The sequence below is a fragment of the Melanerpes formicivorus genome, unplaced genomic scaffold, assembly GCF_026170545.1.
Source record: "Melanerpes formicivorus ecotype bairdi unplaced genomic scaffold, bMelFor1.0.p_v2 SCAF_15, whole genome shotgun sequence".
In the NCBI taxonomy this organism is placed as follows: Eukaryota; Metazoa; Chordata; class Aves; order Piciformes; family Picidae; genus Melanerpes; species Melanerpes formicivorus.
The window spans coordinates 6,540,732-6,556,594 of NW_027142367.1; the positions used below are offsets into that span (position 1 = coordinate 6,540,732).

General features: G+C 37.4%; 1 protein-coding gene across 2 annotated transcripts in view; it reads right to left on the reverse strand.

The window, feature by feature from the left end:
• Positions 1–15,863, reverse strand: part of INVS (inversin) — a 106,036-nt gene that overhangs the window by 32,211 nt on the left and 57,962 nt on the right. For both annotated transcript variants that reach the window (XM_068147518.1, XM_068147517.1), the window contains 4 exons: positions 11,655–11,764; positions 6,659–6,830; positions 1,681–1,836; positions 48–277 (listed from right to left, as the gene is read on the reverse strand). In XM_068147518.1, coding sequence (XP_068003619.1) covers positions 48–277; positions 1,681–1,836; positions 6,659–6,830; positions 11,655–11,764 — 668 coding nt within the window. The remainder of the gene's footprint in view (positions 1–47; positions 278–1,680; positions 1,837–6,658; positions 6,831–11,654; positions 11,765–15,863) is intronic.

Genomic DNA, 15,863 nt, shown 5'->3' on the forward strand with positions numbered 1-15,863 from the left:
ATGGTTATTCTAAAGTTTAATACATAGCCCAGTGAAGAACAACATACCTCTTTATCCTGAATATTTGGATCTGCATTGTTTTCCAGTAACACTACCATGCAGTTAATGTAACCACCGTAAGCAGCACACTGCAGAGGTGTTCTACCTGCATAGTCCTGCACATTAGGGTTGATTTTGTTTTCCATCAAGATTTGGCACACATCAGCATTTCCTCCCAGGGCTGCCCAGTGAAGGGGTGAATGGCCATCTTGGTCAACCAAATCCACTCTTGCCCCTCCTGTAACAACAAATACATTTTTGAACATAGAAAGAAAACAGTTTTGAATGTGAAGAAAAAGGTCGGGGGGAAAGACAATTCAGGTAAGTATTTATGAAAATAACTTCAACTTTGTTGAATTCAAATCCTAAAGCCTAAATAAAAATTAACTGAGAATGAAATAGTTACAGTGAGAGTCAGGCATCTAACTTGTTTACAAGCTTCCAAGTATTCTCCCAGATGCCCTTGGAAAACCTAGCCTTTATTTGTTTCAGGCCTATTAGTTTTCAGTCACACTTTTAATTCTTAACAACAAAATAACTTTTGAAGATTAGATATCAGATGAAATCTCTTTTTAAATCTCTAAAGCAGAGAGGAAAAAATACTCACAGTGAAAGAATGACATGAAAAAAAGCTTTTTAATTCAAGCATGCTAGGACTCTTTTAAGCAGATGACTTTCTCTATGTGTTCTTGTAAGATGGAACTTTCTACAAAAATAAAACTCTGTAAATAAAAAACCTCAAACCAACCAGCAACAAGGACTGTCTACATCATAAAATGTTTGCTTAAACATAAATCAGATTCTGATGCTCAAACTTCTTGTATCAATCAAAATGAAACAGCATAGGGGGTGAGAGGAAGAGCTTAACAGGAGGTTAAGAGATGCCCAGCAGATCAAAGAGGAAAGCAAGAAAGTAAGAAAGGCTGGCTGGTGGAAAACTTGGATACTTCAACTGTCCATAAATGAGATAATATCTCAAGTTGGAGGAAGATTGCTTCCAGCTACTTGGAGTGTTTCTGCGAGGCTGAAATGCCAGACTTTCGCATTTACGATACCACTGTTGTTTGCTATGCTTCTGATACTTCAACAGAGTTTTTACAATTAAAACTGTGTGCATTGTTAAATCTCATTTCTGTCTGCAAGTGAAATACTGCTTATAGAAAGGGAACAGAAAATATAAATGATTTAGGATGTTTGATAGCTACTTTCACTGAAAAATAAAGATTCGTTTAAATAGTCAAAAAGTTTTTCAAAGAGGCCTGAAAATGCTTTCTCACAAACAGAAGGGAGCATAATTTAGTCTTATTTACTGGAGAAAATAAGAGAATGGAAAACAAATGCTTTCTGGGGGAAGAGGTGTTTTGGGAGACTAGAATGTACTTTAAATGGCTTGAGCAGAAAGGAGCTGTGAAAAGGACTATCTCAGTTTTGAACAGTTTATATTTAACATTTCCAGCCATTTTGCACAACATTCTCATAATCTTTTATACTTACTAGCACTGTTCCACAAAACAGACAAAACCTGCTTGGGGGAATTCATTTTGTACCCCACCACTTGCTCAGCTATGCTGTTTATTTCCCAGTCCCACAGAAAGCAGCACCAGAACTCTAAACAGGTTTGTAAATTCATAACCAGCTGACCTTTAATGAGTGTTTGTATCACTTCTTTGTGTCCCATCTCACAGGCTCGGAAGAGCGGGGTATGTTTCATGACATCCAAAGCATCCACGTGTGCGTTATGTTCCAACAGCAATTTCACTGTGCTGACATGGCCAGAAAGGGCAGCAGCGTGTAATGCTAGAAGAATAAAGTAGCAGGAAACAGAAATCACAACGCCATAAGCTTTAGAGGTTCACAATAAAGTAAATTTAAAGGTGAATTTCAACCATTTTGGTGGAGAAGGTGCTTTAATAATCACAAGAAACTGAAGGATCTTAGCAAGTGATCACTAACCATGTTTTCTTGCCATACAAGCAATAAGTGGAAAAACTTTTAGCCTTGAAACACATTTCTCACTTGTACAAGTAAGATTTTTAACCTTAACATCACCAGAATTGCTTCTCCTGAGGATCTGTGGAAGGTTAGCAGCTTCCGATTAATGGAACATAACATAACCTACTTCTGCATTTGTTTTGTGGTGTTTCCCACATCACCTAAGTGGAGATTAAACTACCCACTACCAATGAAAGCAAGCTTTCATTATTTCTTCAGGGCTTTCTTGAAAATACCCTTTAATTTATTGTTTGTTTTTTTTCCCCAAATAAACAAAGCCACCTCAATTAAAACTAACTCCAGATAACTACCCAGCTAGTCCTGTCCCCTGCTCTCCCCACCCCCCAAATTACGGGAAGAAAATGTTAGACAAAATTCTGTAGCAAGGTGGTCACATCTCACACACTCTCTGCATCTCCCTGCTTTCTTCAGAAAAAAAGATGATGGAAAGACCAGGTGCCGCATTTTGTGTCATCTCTACAATTTATGAAGCTCAGCTGCATGAAAACTATGCAAACTGCATTATCCTACTCTTCCAGTTTTCTTTGCCCTCTCAGATTTGAATGTAGGCAGATTTCACTGAGTCCAAGCCAACAAATAACACAAGAGCTTCTTTTGGTACTTTAGACCTCAGAGGTAAAGGCAGTGGTGTCCCATAACGGAAGCTGCTACAACCAAACACAGCATCCTTTGAGCACTGTCAGCTGGAGTTGAGGAAAATGCTGAAATGCCAGATCAACCAGTTTGTGGCTCTTCTTGAAGGAAATGAGAACTATATATATCAATGACATTTCAAACCAATGGAGGACACAGATTGGTGCTTTCACTTACAATTTGATTTTAAAATGTTCTCAGTTATTTCTTATAGTCAGCAACTGAATCAGATTATCTACATTCCTACACTGTCCTACACACAGAATATTTCACAGGTGACAACACCAAAATAGTTTAGAAAGAAAATACAAACCAGTGCAATTCATAAATATGCACTTAGCAAAGTGAACTCATATCTGCCCGTGAAATTTCACAAATATTCAATCCTTGGTGAGAATTTGGTCTGCTCAAGCAAGTGAAATATGGGGCTGTAAACAGGACCTACACGTCTCTACTTGTTTAATGTTAAAACAGGCAGGGTTAGGATCCAGCAGAAGCATTATACAGAAAGACACACCACAAAGGGCAATACCAGAAGGAATTGCTTCTTGAACCATAGCCAGAATATCAAAACAGTCAGGCTCTTTGTATTTGCCTGCTACTGATTCCCACTGGTAGGGGCTTCCTGCAGCATATGAAACAGTAAGCCAGCGTAACCTGTTACACAGGCACTACTCAACAGCACATTTGTTGGCACTGTGAATCAAATCCAGCTGAAGCATCTTGCCTTAAAAAAATGTTCTCAAAATTAGTGATAGTAGCAGAAAAATGAGGCACTTCCTCCAGAACTGGGGTCACAGTATGAGTGGTGCTGCCTTTAAGAGGACACTGATGCTTAAGCATAGAGGCACTCATTGCACTGGTGAAAAATATCTGTAAGCAGTAGGATCTGTGGCAAGAGCCACCCACTCTATGCAAGTGGGTGGCTATCAGTAGAAGCTGGACAAGAATGAGATTCCTGCTGCTTTGTACATTCGGACGGGCTGGTTTTCATGGTCTGACCTCACAGTAAACTCTAGGTTCTGGTTTTTGTACTGCATTTCTTATGAAACCAAAGGCAGTAAACCACTCCATCAGATGACACATGGGGTGTGTATAACAATACAATAGAAAAAGAGCTGCTGTGTCAGCTTGGCCAGTTCTTCCCCCCATCACTCATTCTGACGCAGGCATCTTGTTTCGCACTTTGTGCTCAATATTTTCTTGTAAGCCAAATTTTCTGTGATGGAGTCACGGTGACTGAAGAGATTCTTCAGCCAGCTGGTCACAATAGGCCCTTTGTTCAGCCGACAGACAGAGCCCTCTCCATTGTACACAGTGACGGCAGAGCTATAAAGCTGCCCCTGTAATGCTCCTGCAGAGCTGATCTCTGAGAGGAGGGAAATTCCTTTCCCTTGGTGTCATTCTCCTACACAATACGGAGAGTCTCGATGTTCAAGCAATGCTGAATGGAGAGCTTGCTCTTTTTAAGTAAATGCAAAAGGCTGCGTTAGCGTTAGTGCAACATTACAACTGAGCTTGACTGAGTCTGCACACAAAAGTCAGAAAAAGGCAACCTTGAACTCTCCTCAGCAACTGTATCCCAGTCAGGGTGGCATGAAAGCTACTTTCTATTAGTGCATAGTTTCCTGTCGAAATACAAGGCTACTTTTCCCTCGGCAAAACTTGGGAATGATTTAGAACACTCGTAAAAAAACCCCAACACAAAACAGGTCTGAAACCAGAGAATGATTTACTGGTGGATTTCTTTTTAAGTTCACAGCTCACTATAATAAAGCCCATGTTACTGCACATGCTTGCACAATGGTGAAGTTCAGACTGCTTGACAGCAAGCGTCGAAGGGCATAGCTCCACTTTAGGACTATTACTGTGTTCAACAGAAGAGCTGTTCCAAGTAAATGGAAAATCTATTCATTTGCTTTGATTAAAAACTCTGCAACAAAATCAAGACTAAGAGGTGATTACATATCACTGCTACGAAAGGTTTAAGACTGAAAGATAACGAACCCAACCAACCTGAATTATTCAAGCATGAAATCCACACCTGAGTAGTTTCAGATACACAGTATGTGATTACTGTCTGCAAAGAAGAAAACCCCTTATAGGGAGATTTGCACTGTGAATCACTACTGCACCTTAAGGTCTGAAACAAACACTGTGAAGTATTTAAAAAGCAACTGTCAGGAAAGAGCAGATACAGGTGAGACTGGTAAAGATGAAACAAGATTGAAATTGTAGAGCATGTAGGGTGTAAAATCACCTCACGAAGGCTGAAATTTTATTTGTTGTACTGTTTCTTAGATTAAAAAATTATAAATAATCACAAACTTGAAAAGACTCTTTGTTGTTGTTGTTGCTGTTGTGTTAATTTGTAAGGAAAGCCAAGAGTTTAAATAACCAAATAGAATTTTATGCTGATTGTATTTGGCATTTTGTGTGGTTTGGACCCAACACACCACCAATGGAAATAAACAATGTCGGGGTTTTGGTGTTTTGTTTGTATGCTAAGAAAGTATTATTCATACATGGTATCTTTCAAACCACGAACCACACCACCCCAACATTGCATTTATTTACTATTTGCTTGCTATTTGAAATGTGATCTGAAAACAGAGAAGCTGTTAAACTCCTATCTTTGGTTTCCTGGCTTCCAGTTCTCTAAATCGAACATGCTACTTAGCTAGTTCGTGTGTGTGGGCAGCCAAAAGCTAAAGCTTGAGTATACTTTAAAACAAAGACAGTGAAATTTGTATGAACAAGCATTTCAATATACATTATTTTTTGTCTAAAATAGCACAGCTTTCTTTTCAGGAGATATGCTTTCTTCTGTATTATTCATGAATGTGTGCTATGACTATCAAGCTGGCTATAATCTAACTACTTATTATACACAGATATACATTTTTGCACTTAACTTTTACATTTGTGACCTGACTGTGACTGGCACAGGGCAGTTCATGACCTCCTCCCACACAGCTTACCCCTGAAGCCCACTGCTACCAGACCCCTCCAATTTATGTCAAATATATCCATATTCTCCTGTGTTTTTTGGTTGTTGTTGTTGTTTTCTATAATTCAGATGCCATCAGCACACTATAAAGCTTCACTACTTCTACCTGTATCTTCTAACACTCCTGAATACACCTACCCTTCAAGACCTGTCTCTTAGAACTGTTACTGCATTTTTGTTATGAATACTACACAAGTACAGTATTTTTTTCATTAAAGAAGAGAAATTCACAGTTGTTATAGGAAAGTTTGAATGTATGGCTTGCATGCTTGAATTCTGAAACACACATCTTGCATGTTTATCTTAATGGGTTGATAAACTTGGGGGATATGAAGTGTAACCCCTTGTTTGGACAAGAGAAGTGCAATAGTTCTAATCTTCATTACCTTTACAAATAACTACAGTACTTATGATTTTCATTATGATAATTTAGCCACCTCGCTGGTTGTTCTATGTTTCAAAGTTTGTTAACAGGCATTTTCAGGAGGGACTTTTTATGCAATTGCATTTCATTCTAGTCTTCAAAATCACAGAATCATAGAATGCCAGGGGCTGGAAGGGACCTCGAAAGATCATCTAGTCCAACCCTGCTGTCAGTGCAGGATCACCTGTAGCAGGTCACACAGGAATGCATCCAGGCGGGCCTTGAATATCTTCAGAGAGGGAGATACGTAACAGCTCTTCTTTTCCCAGGATCACAGATCTAACTCAATTGCAGCATAGCACTCCACTTCTTTGTGCTGTGTCTCAAATGATCTGGTCCAATTGGCACAGAAAAGATTTGCTTCTTTCCCATAATAAGGCAAAGAAGTGACTCACACACAACTGAACTAATAAGAAATATATTTAGGATTAAGATACACATCCAGGAAAAGACTAACATGGTTTTAACTATGTTTTTTATTTAGTGGAAACCACAGTAACTGCAAATATCCAGTGGATCCTTACTGTAAAGCATCTTACCTGTGCCAGCGTATTTGTCTGTCATATTGATGTCAATATCCAACTTTAAAGTCAGCATAGTCTTAATGACATCATCACTGCCTTTGCCAGCTGCCCACATGAAGGATGTTCTTCCCTCAAGATCTGAGTCATCTTTTACAGAAGGATGTTTCAAAAATACTTCAACTGTTTCCTGAAAAGATATACCACTGAAATTAGAATTAAAAGGAATCTAAGAAGAAACTACTGTGTCTCATTTAGCTTTTTACGAAGGAAATTAAAGCTTCATTTTCCCTTTTTATGTTTATAGAGAGTAAAAGCTCAACAGGAGCACCATGTTTTCTGCTATGCCCTTTTCCTCTTCATTGTTCACAGTGAATCCTTAACTATGAGTTTAATGCTGTTAATGTTTATTTCACACTTTATTTTCTTCTAACAGTCAAATGTCATGTGTTCATCACGAGGAAGTAAAAGACACTCCAGTCACTGTGACGAAAGCAGTGGTAAAAATATTATTGGCTTGTCAAAGCATTACTGTAACACTATGATGCCAAAACAACGTTCCTTCAAAATCACTGCCTGAAATGCCTTTTTTGCTCCAGTTCTAAATATGACTGCATATGCAAATATGCAAATAGTTTGCATATGCAAATAGTTTGCCAAACTCTAATGATTTGATTACTCAAAGGAAAAAAAAAGAAGTACTTTTGGGGCAGCACAGACATATTTCATAATATTAACAGGTCACTAGTTACTGAAATATTAAAAACCAATAAAGGTTAGGAGAGTGTTCACACCAAGTCTGGGCTTTCCACTGTAGTTGCTCTTTATTTATACCAAAGTCTCTATCTATACCAAAACAAAAAGAATTATTTATTCAAATGCTGTATTTGTGTTTTAAGCTTTCAGGCAACAAGCTCATTGTCAAATTCTTAATAAGTCACATAGAGGAGGATGATAGATGAAATCTGCTAGTAAAAAAGAGTTAGGGGAAGATTTTCTGTCGAATGCCTTATCAACGTTGTGCATTTAACAGCTGGCAAACACCTCTTAAGAGCCACTTACAGGCTAGCCAATAAAAACTGGAAAAAAAAGGGGGTTCATTGTTTCATTTTGGTTTTATATTTTAGTGTTAACACTATTTTATCTTTTCCCCTCGTGTGACTCCAAAATAGCTCTATCACATCTGTGAAAAGGAGATTCTTTGGATATAAGGAATCAAATGCTTATTATCACAAAGCTATTTAAATGCCCAAGTCTTACTGATTTGTTTGGATTTTTTTTATCTACTACTTACAATTACTATTTTAACTACTACTGACTATTTCATCCCTCTAAAGAAATAGGAAGTTTTCTGTGTCTCTCATGCTGATGTGATCAAAGATCCTAAAAGCTTCGTGAATTTGGGTCCATATCTGACCTATCAGCTTATTGTAAAAAGGTCCAGCGAGAAATAATGAGGAAAGGAAGCATTAAGCCTTCCACAGGAACCACTATGTGTGTATAGCTTTGTGTACTCAGTATTGACCACCACTACACCTCAGACACAAACAGCTACTCATTAGGCCAGCAACTTGCCACCTTACCAGTACTCTACAGTACTTGATGTCCTGCAAAGTAAATGCAGTATGGAGGCTGGACCTTTTCAATACTAAGGCAAACACACTACAAATACAAATAAGAACTATATTTTCCTATTAAGTTTTAGGAAAGCAATGTTTCGTTCAAATGATTTTTTTTTTTTCCTAGAGATTTTAATGGGAAAAAATGGAAGAAAATCTCAGAGCGCTATAAGAGTATTTTCCAAAATTAAGCTATCACAACTTGAAAACAAAATGAAATTAAATAAGAAAAAGATGGTTAAACCCCAGGAAAACAGAATTACCAAGTAGTTTAATTACACATGTACTTTATCTTCAAAAATCACATATTTTATTTCTATTAAAAAAAAAAAAGTGAAAACAAAGCTGGAAAACAATAGTAAGGGAGAGAAGAAAACAAGCAGTATTTCATTCTGTCAAGAAACCCTGAAAAAAAAACACTAGATAATTTTGAATATTCAAAAATAAGACAGGGGTATCCACGTTTCATTTACTAGCTCAATCTGTGCAAGTATGTGAAAGGGAAGAACATTGTCTCAAACGTCTCTGAAGAAATTCAGAAGACCAAAATATGTTTCATCCTGCATTCTGCATGCTAAAATCAACACTAATAGAACAACTGCCTTCACACATGAAATTCAAAAATCTATAAAGGATGTTTATTTAGCCCTTCTGTAGGATCCTATGCCAATTAGATTTCAGGCAGCCTATTTGGATGGTTATATTAGGTAACTTATACAACTTTTCCTTCTATAAGAAGTGAGGATAAGTAAGTCTTAGAGAAAAAGATTTTCACATAAATTAAGTGCTGGCTAAGTCCCTTCAGTCTTTACAAAACCAAAAATGTCCTATTAATGTAAGTTAACTCACAGAAAAACAGAGCAAAGAACATGATATTGAATCGTAAAACTGAAAGCAACACAAATATTTGTAATAAGCACAAAACAATGAACTTCCTCCTTCTCATTAGGGGCTAAGAAACATCACATTTTAACCATAAAACAAATAGACTTATCCAAATCTGGGCAGACTGAAGAGAACAACAATGTTGCTCTCAAACCATGAATCCATACAGATGCTACTGCCCAAGCAATCATGGGTGTCTTTCTACTCACTCTATATGGAATATAGTGGTGAAAAGTACTCAAGGATTTGCATGTAATTGGGAAAAAAAGCAAACAGTAGTGCTCAGAAACAACCAGAGTGGGTAAAAAAACAGAGAGAGGCACCAGACATAATTTAGGCACGCACAAACAAGGCTCTTGGATACATCACGAGCTAAAAGAGGCTTGCAGATCTGAATGAGATTTTTCTGTTTGATTTTTCATGTAAGATGGGAAACAGTACATTCATTGTAAGTACACAAGATTACAAAATAACTTCTGATTTCATCACCTACTTTATTTTCCCATAAAAACCTAAACCATGTCATAGTTTGGCTGCCTGGTTAGATCAAACGGCAGCAACATAATGAAGATGTTTCATACAACTAAATCAAGCCTGGAGAAAGAAAGCCAGAATGAAAAAGCTTTCTTTTTTGGAATGTATCAATATAGAGAAAGAAAGAAGAAAAAAAACATATAATCACCAGACTGTAAATAAAAATATTCTAACTTTCCCATGAATCTGTCTCAAAGTAGAAAGACAGGCTTCTACAGCATAAAAATCATAGGCATGAGTCAGACCCAAACTGTATGGACCATGTAATGGAGAGTAATCAGCATCAATAAGAGATTCTCTAAAAAGGTGTAAATTATACAGAGAGATATGCTCCAGTGAAAGTGTGAATTTAAAAAACATCCTGTGGTCTTACTAAGACCATCCCCCAAAACTCCCACCAAAATCCCAATACTCACTCTCACAACAGCTGCAGTACTAACATATATTGGTCAGTTCTTTCTCTCTTCTGGATTTGTTAACTTGTTAACTGGTTATCAAGAGCATGATAATTTTACTCGTTTTATGCAAATTAACTAGTTTTATGCAAATTAACTTGTGTGTAGGCAAGGAAGATCCATATTAATATCCCTGTTAAGAAAATGCTGCAATATGCACTACACAACTATATTAATTAGGCACTAAATAACCCTTTTAGTAAAGGGTTATGAATAATACAACTGAAGAAACTTAGATGGGAGCTCTCAGCCATTCAACTATGAGAGACAGTGCAGCATGAAAAAAGCCCTGTCATGTTCCAGTGCTTCAGAACTACTTTCATAGTAGCATCTATGACAAGCAATCGTTGAACTGCTGAGTTTTAGACTTAGCTGTTCTGTATATGAGCTTACTTTGGAAAAAAAATTAAACTGTTCTACCAACACATAAGAATTAGGCTTTCTGAGAAGCCAGTTTTTGACGCACTGAATTTAGGGAGTGCAATGCTCAAGCAATGCTCCGCTGATAGAAGGAAATGTTTCAGCCCTTGTAGGCCACAGACCTTGGGAAAAACTGCAGCTATGTAGAGAGAAAAAAGCCTTTAGCTGATTACCAACTGCCATTGTGACTCAGGAAGCCCCACAACTACCTGAGAATAAGAGCTAGTAAACATTGCAAGAGAGTCTTTTGTTTTCTCTCTGAACTTAGATAAGAGATGCTTGATCGTTTGCCTTTTGTCTAACACCTGCCCGGGCCTTGCCCGGCGATGTGTGTTCCCTGGTCTTTTCTCGGCAGCCAATCACGAATTTGTAACTGTCGGATGGACACATTTAATTGCCAATCACTAGTTACTTTTGATTATGTTAGCCTATATAAAGAACATACTTCGTACAATAAAGTAGACGCTTTGCTTGCATCAAGCTTTGTCTCCATCTCTCAATCGCGGTAAGTTTTATTTGTTGTCTGAATTTTAAAAAATATTTAAAAAATATTAAAAACTTCCAAAAAATGCAGTGCTCATGAAGGATTGTGACCAGAGGAACGTGCTCTTTAGCCATGCTTTATGACACAATGGATCATTCATAAAAGAAAATATTCCTAAGTTAATCACCTTCTTGAAGGCAAAGACTGGTCTGACTGGTGCTGAAGCAGCTGTGCAAATACTCATACAGGTGATCATACTCTAGACATCCCATAACTGCTTAGATTTAGTTATAATGAACCTCAAACAGTGAACGCACTGTAAAATACTGGGTGCCATTCTACTGAAGAATCAAAATGGTTATTGTATGGTCTGATGCTAACATATAGATTGAAGGCCTTTTCTTTGCACAGCAATTTAGGTGGGTCTTTTTTTCAGATCTATTTTTAATAGTGAAAAAAATAACCATATCTGTGTCACATAGCAGGGGGAAACTCTGTATTAAGGTTGTGCAGGCAACTGTGTTTATACGGTTTTAAAAACAACTCAAACACTTTGATACATCATACATGTTCCAGCAAAACACACTCATTTCACATTTAGGGAATGTGCTACTTACAGCAAAGTTGCTCTGTGCTGCATAATGTAGGGGTGTTGCACCTTGGCTATCAGATGGGATAGTTCCAAACTTATTTCTTTCTAATAAGAGATGGACTATCTGTGCATGACCTGATAAAAATGACATAATAAAAAACATATATATATATATATTTAATGCTAGAGTTAAACATTTCCCTGTATTAAAAAAAAAACAACAAACAAAACAACAACAATTAAACAACCCAAAGAATAGGATAGGATAGGATAGGATAGGATAGGATAGAATAGAATAGAATAGAATAGAATAGAATAGAATAGACCAGGTTGGAAGAGACCTTTGAGATCATTGAGTCCAACCTATCATCCAACACCACCCAACCAACTAAACCATGGCACCAAGTGCCCCATCCAGTCTCTTCCTAAACACCTCCAGTGATGGTGACTCCACCACCTCCCTGGACAGCCCATTCCAATGGCAAATCACCCTTTCTATGAAGAACTTCCTAACATCCAGCCTAAACCATCCTTGGTGCAGCTTGAGACTGTGTCTTCTTGTTTTGGTGCTGGCCACCTGGGAGAAGAGACCAACCACCACCTGGCTACAACCTCCCTTCAAGTAGTTGTAGACAGCAAAGAGACCAGTGAAGAGACCAATAAATAATAGTACATTTATGTTGTATCTATTATAGTCTAAACATAAGAAAGAAATATTATATTTGATATTTGAACTATTAAGCTTGGTATGCATGTTATTCCCAATAATGTTGCAGTTCCACACTCTGTATCCTGATTTTTGAGGTGCATCTGTAATTTGGAGTGGCCTATGACTAGGAACATGTGGAAAGATTTTCTTTCTTTTAGAAGAAATCACTATAGCATTTCCCTAGCCAAAAACCCAGCAGTAGCTGGTCAGACAACTGCAATATTAACATGGCAATGAATTCACTGAGTATTTCCAGAAAAAAATTCTGATAATTCAGATAAAATTCTGCTTTTGGTGAGAAGCAGTAAAATGAACAACAGAGTGATGGTGATGAGCATCTGTACATCTGAATCAGTAAGGTAAACCAAAAGTGACAATTCAATCCTGTTTAACAGAAATTAAGTGTAAAACTTTACCTAGTTTTCATTTTTAAAAATTTCAACTGAAGATGCAGAGCAGAATCTGGAAGCTAGTCTACTACCAGCTGTCATATCTGCAATAAACAACAAACTTACACACAACTCCTTCCACCAAACCTGATTAGAATGTTTTCAGGTTAAAATCACAACATTTTGGTGGCAATGGGTAAACTCTATATCCACTTCACTGACAGGAACAGGAATTGTCATTGAAGTCAACTGATCATTGAATATTTTAGGTTGGAAGGAACCTTAAAGATCATCCACATCATGTTCAGGCATGCCTCTGCTCTAGACTCAGCTGCTCAAGGCCTCATCCAATCTGGCCTAGAATACCGACAGGGATGAGGCATTCACAGCCTCCCTGGGCAACCTATTCCAGAGTCTCACCACCCTCATACTGAGGAACTTTTTCCTGAGTTCCAGTTTCAACCTACTCTCCCTTTCATGTGCTTTCTTTTCTAGGCATATGAAGCTCAGAAAATATCTTAATGATTTGGTATGTTAAGAGGTAGTATAAGGCATAAATCACTTTAAAAATTACTCTGATTTTACAGGAGAAATCTCCTGGTATCTTGTTTGTGGGGAAAACAATTTTGCAGCTTGATTCTTTGGCACCCTTCACTTGAATTACTTTAGAATAAATGGGAAAGAAAAAAAACCAGCAAAAAAAAAAGGTAAATCTTTCTACTAGCTGTAGACTTTAAAAATTAAAACACTGATAATTTCAGTATCAAGCTGTGTAACAGCTGTGGTCTGTGACTTTAAAAAAATTGTGAGATGGAACACTAGGCAAGCCTTCTTTTGTGGAATGGCACTTTCAGACTCTACGTATAGAAGTATCAGAAATGAGAGAAAATGGTCATCTTGGGTCAAAAAAGAAGGACAGCTATGTGGCCATTATTTTTAATAGGGGCCTTAGGGTGAAGAGAAAGGCTCCTATTTCCTTTCAGCCACTAAGACAAGCCTTCAACCAGAACATCATGACATTCTGTTCCTTCCTACCAGAAAAACACTAAAAAGAAGAGATGTAACGTTGCTAAGCTCTTTCCATCTCAACACTATAAGAAATGAATTGAGGTGCACTGGAAAAACTGGGTTCTGAGTGAAATCCTAGCAGGAAAATGATAGGAATGCTGAGCATCGAAAAAAAGATTGCCTGCACTTTCAGAACATATAGCTAGTAAAAGGGTAATGGAACTCTTTATAAGGACAGGTCTACCTAAATGGTCTAGAGAAAGAAGGCCTGAGAAAGTTGGAAAAAGCCCCCACATTTCTACTTGGTGCAACAGTAAACAAATTGGTGCAAAGAAGGACCTCACTTGGACATTATTGCACACTTTAAAACTCAGTTCTTGAGGTCAAGAATTGTCACTTATGTAGGAGATGTCAGAAGAGATGTCACTTGGCTGAGTTTTTTACTTACTCGAAAATAAAAGGTAAGAGGAGCAGTAATGCTGTAAGATAGAGCCACATGCAGCCTGTCCCCTTTAAAAGAGTATTTGTGGTTGTATCCATGCACTGCTTAAATCCTTCTACCATTAACCCATTTGGTAACATTTTAGACTCTCTGAGATCCAAATACACCATCCAGTATCGAGCTTAAGAACAGAACCCTAAAAATTGGTCATGATTTACCAATCAGAAGCTCCCCATGAGTATATGCTACTTAGAGACCTCATCAAGTCCACAAAGGATTCTAGAGGTCTTGGCACATTGATTAGACAATCCATTTTTCCAACAGACAAAACTTCTATCTTAACTACAATCAATTTCAAAACATGGTAAATCTTGCTTCTTGGACAGAACCAATCCTATGACACTTAAAACGTTTCATGGTTTATCTGTGAAAATTCAATATCTCCACTTGAATGCAAATGCAAATCTGAGAACACTCTGTTTTTCAATTAAATAAATGTAATCAAATGACATGCATATTGTCACTGGAGTTGCAGTAACTCACTCCAGTGAGCCATCTGATTCTTTTATTGGCATTCTTTGTCTGCACTGTCCCAAAGGGTCATGAGGATCAAGCCTTATAAAAAAAAAGACAGACAGTGCATGAAGATTCTTCCCTTTCATCTGGTACATGGTGCTTATTTTTAACTCCTTCACATAGGAGAATGAAAATAGGAGGTAATTTTTTTTCTAAATCATATTACCTTTGTGCCTGTCATTTTATGAGTTGCATTTGCCTGTATTTAGACTATTTACATTTAATCTGTTTTCCATCTGTTTTGCAAAGATCCAGTTTTGTTAAACCGAATGGTGCAGAATCCACAAATGCAAGGTATGTAATTTGCAGAGCATCTGAGTCTCAAGGTTGTGTGAACAGGAAAAAAACTTTATCTGAATAAAAGTTCCTTTCATATCTGTCTGATGAAGATCTTGTACTAGAAGTGTCAGCTCTGCCATTTTCTTCTTGTTCACTTGGGCTCACATGATCAGATTATCTGCAGTTTCTTTGTGAGACTCTTTTTAAGTCACTTGTCTATTTTGTGAGGGGTAGTTTAGTAAAAACTAGATAATATACTCCATAAATGCAATTCACATGGCACATGTAAACTACAATACGTTGCTGTAAACTGAAAGTGAATAAATGAGTGATGCTGTCACTGTCAGTGCTTCCACATTTTGGAGCACTCACTTCCTTCAGGCAAACCCTATCTTACATATGGATCAAGTGAGGCTGCTAGCATCAATCCATATATGAATAGTAGCAAAATGTTCTTATTTTTTCACATAAAAAAATACCTATAACCAGAAGTTCTGGTATCTTCTTCATGCACTGCTATGGATAGTTTTGCATACATGCTGAGTTGTGCACACCTTCACTTCACACACTTCAGACATCGTTGCTCTAGAGCGACGGGATTTTTTTTCACTTAGGAATAAAGCTATAGATGCAAGAACACTCCAGTATAGTCCTATTAAATTACAACCATGTATAGACTGCTGAAGTAATGCATTTTACAATGCTTTGGAGAATCTGAAACTGAAAAAAACCCCAGTCAACACAGAAACTAGTCTAGCAGAAACTATTATTGTTCTAAGAATTAGTTAGCGTAATGCCAGGCTAGAAATAAACAAAAAAGAGAGACAAAGA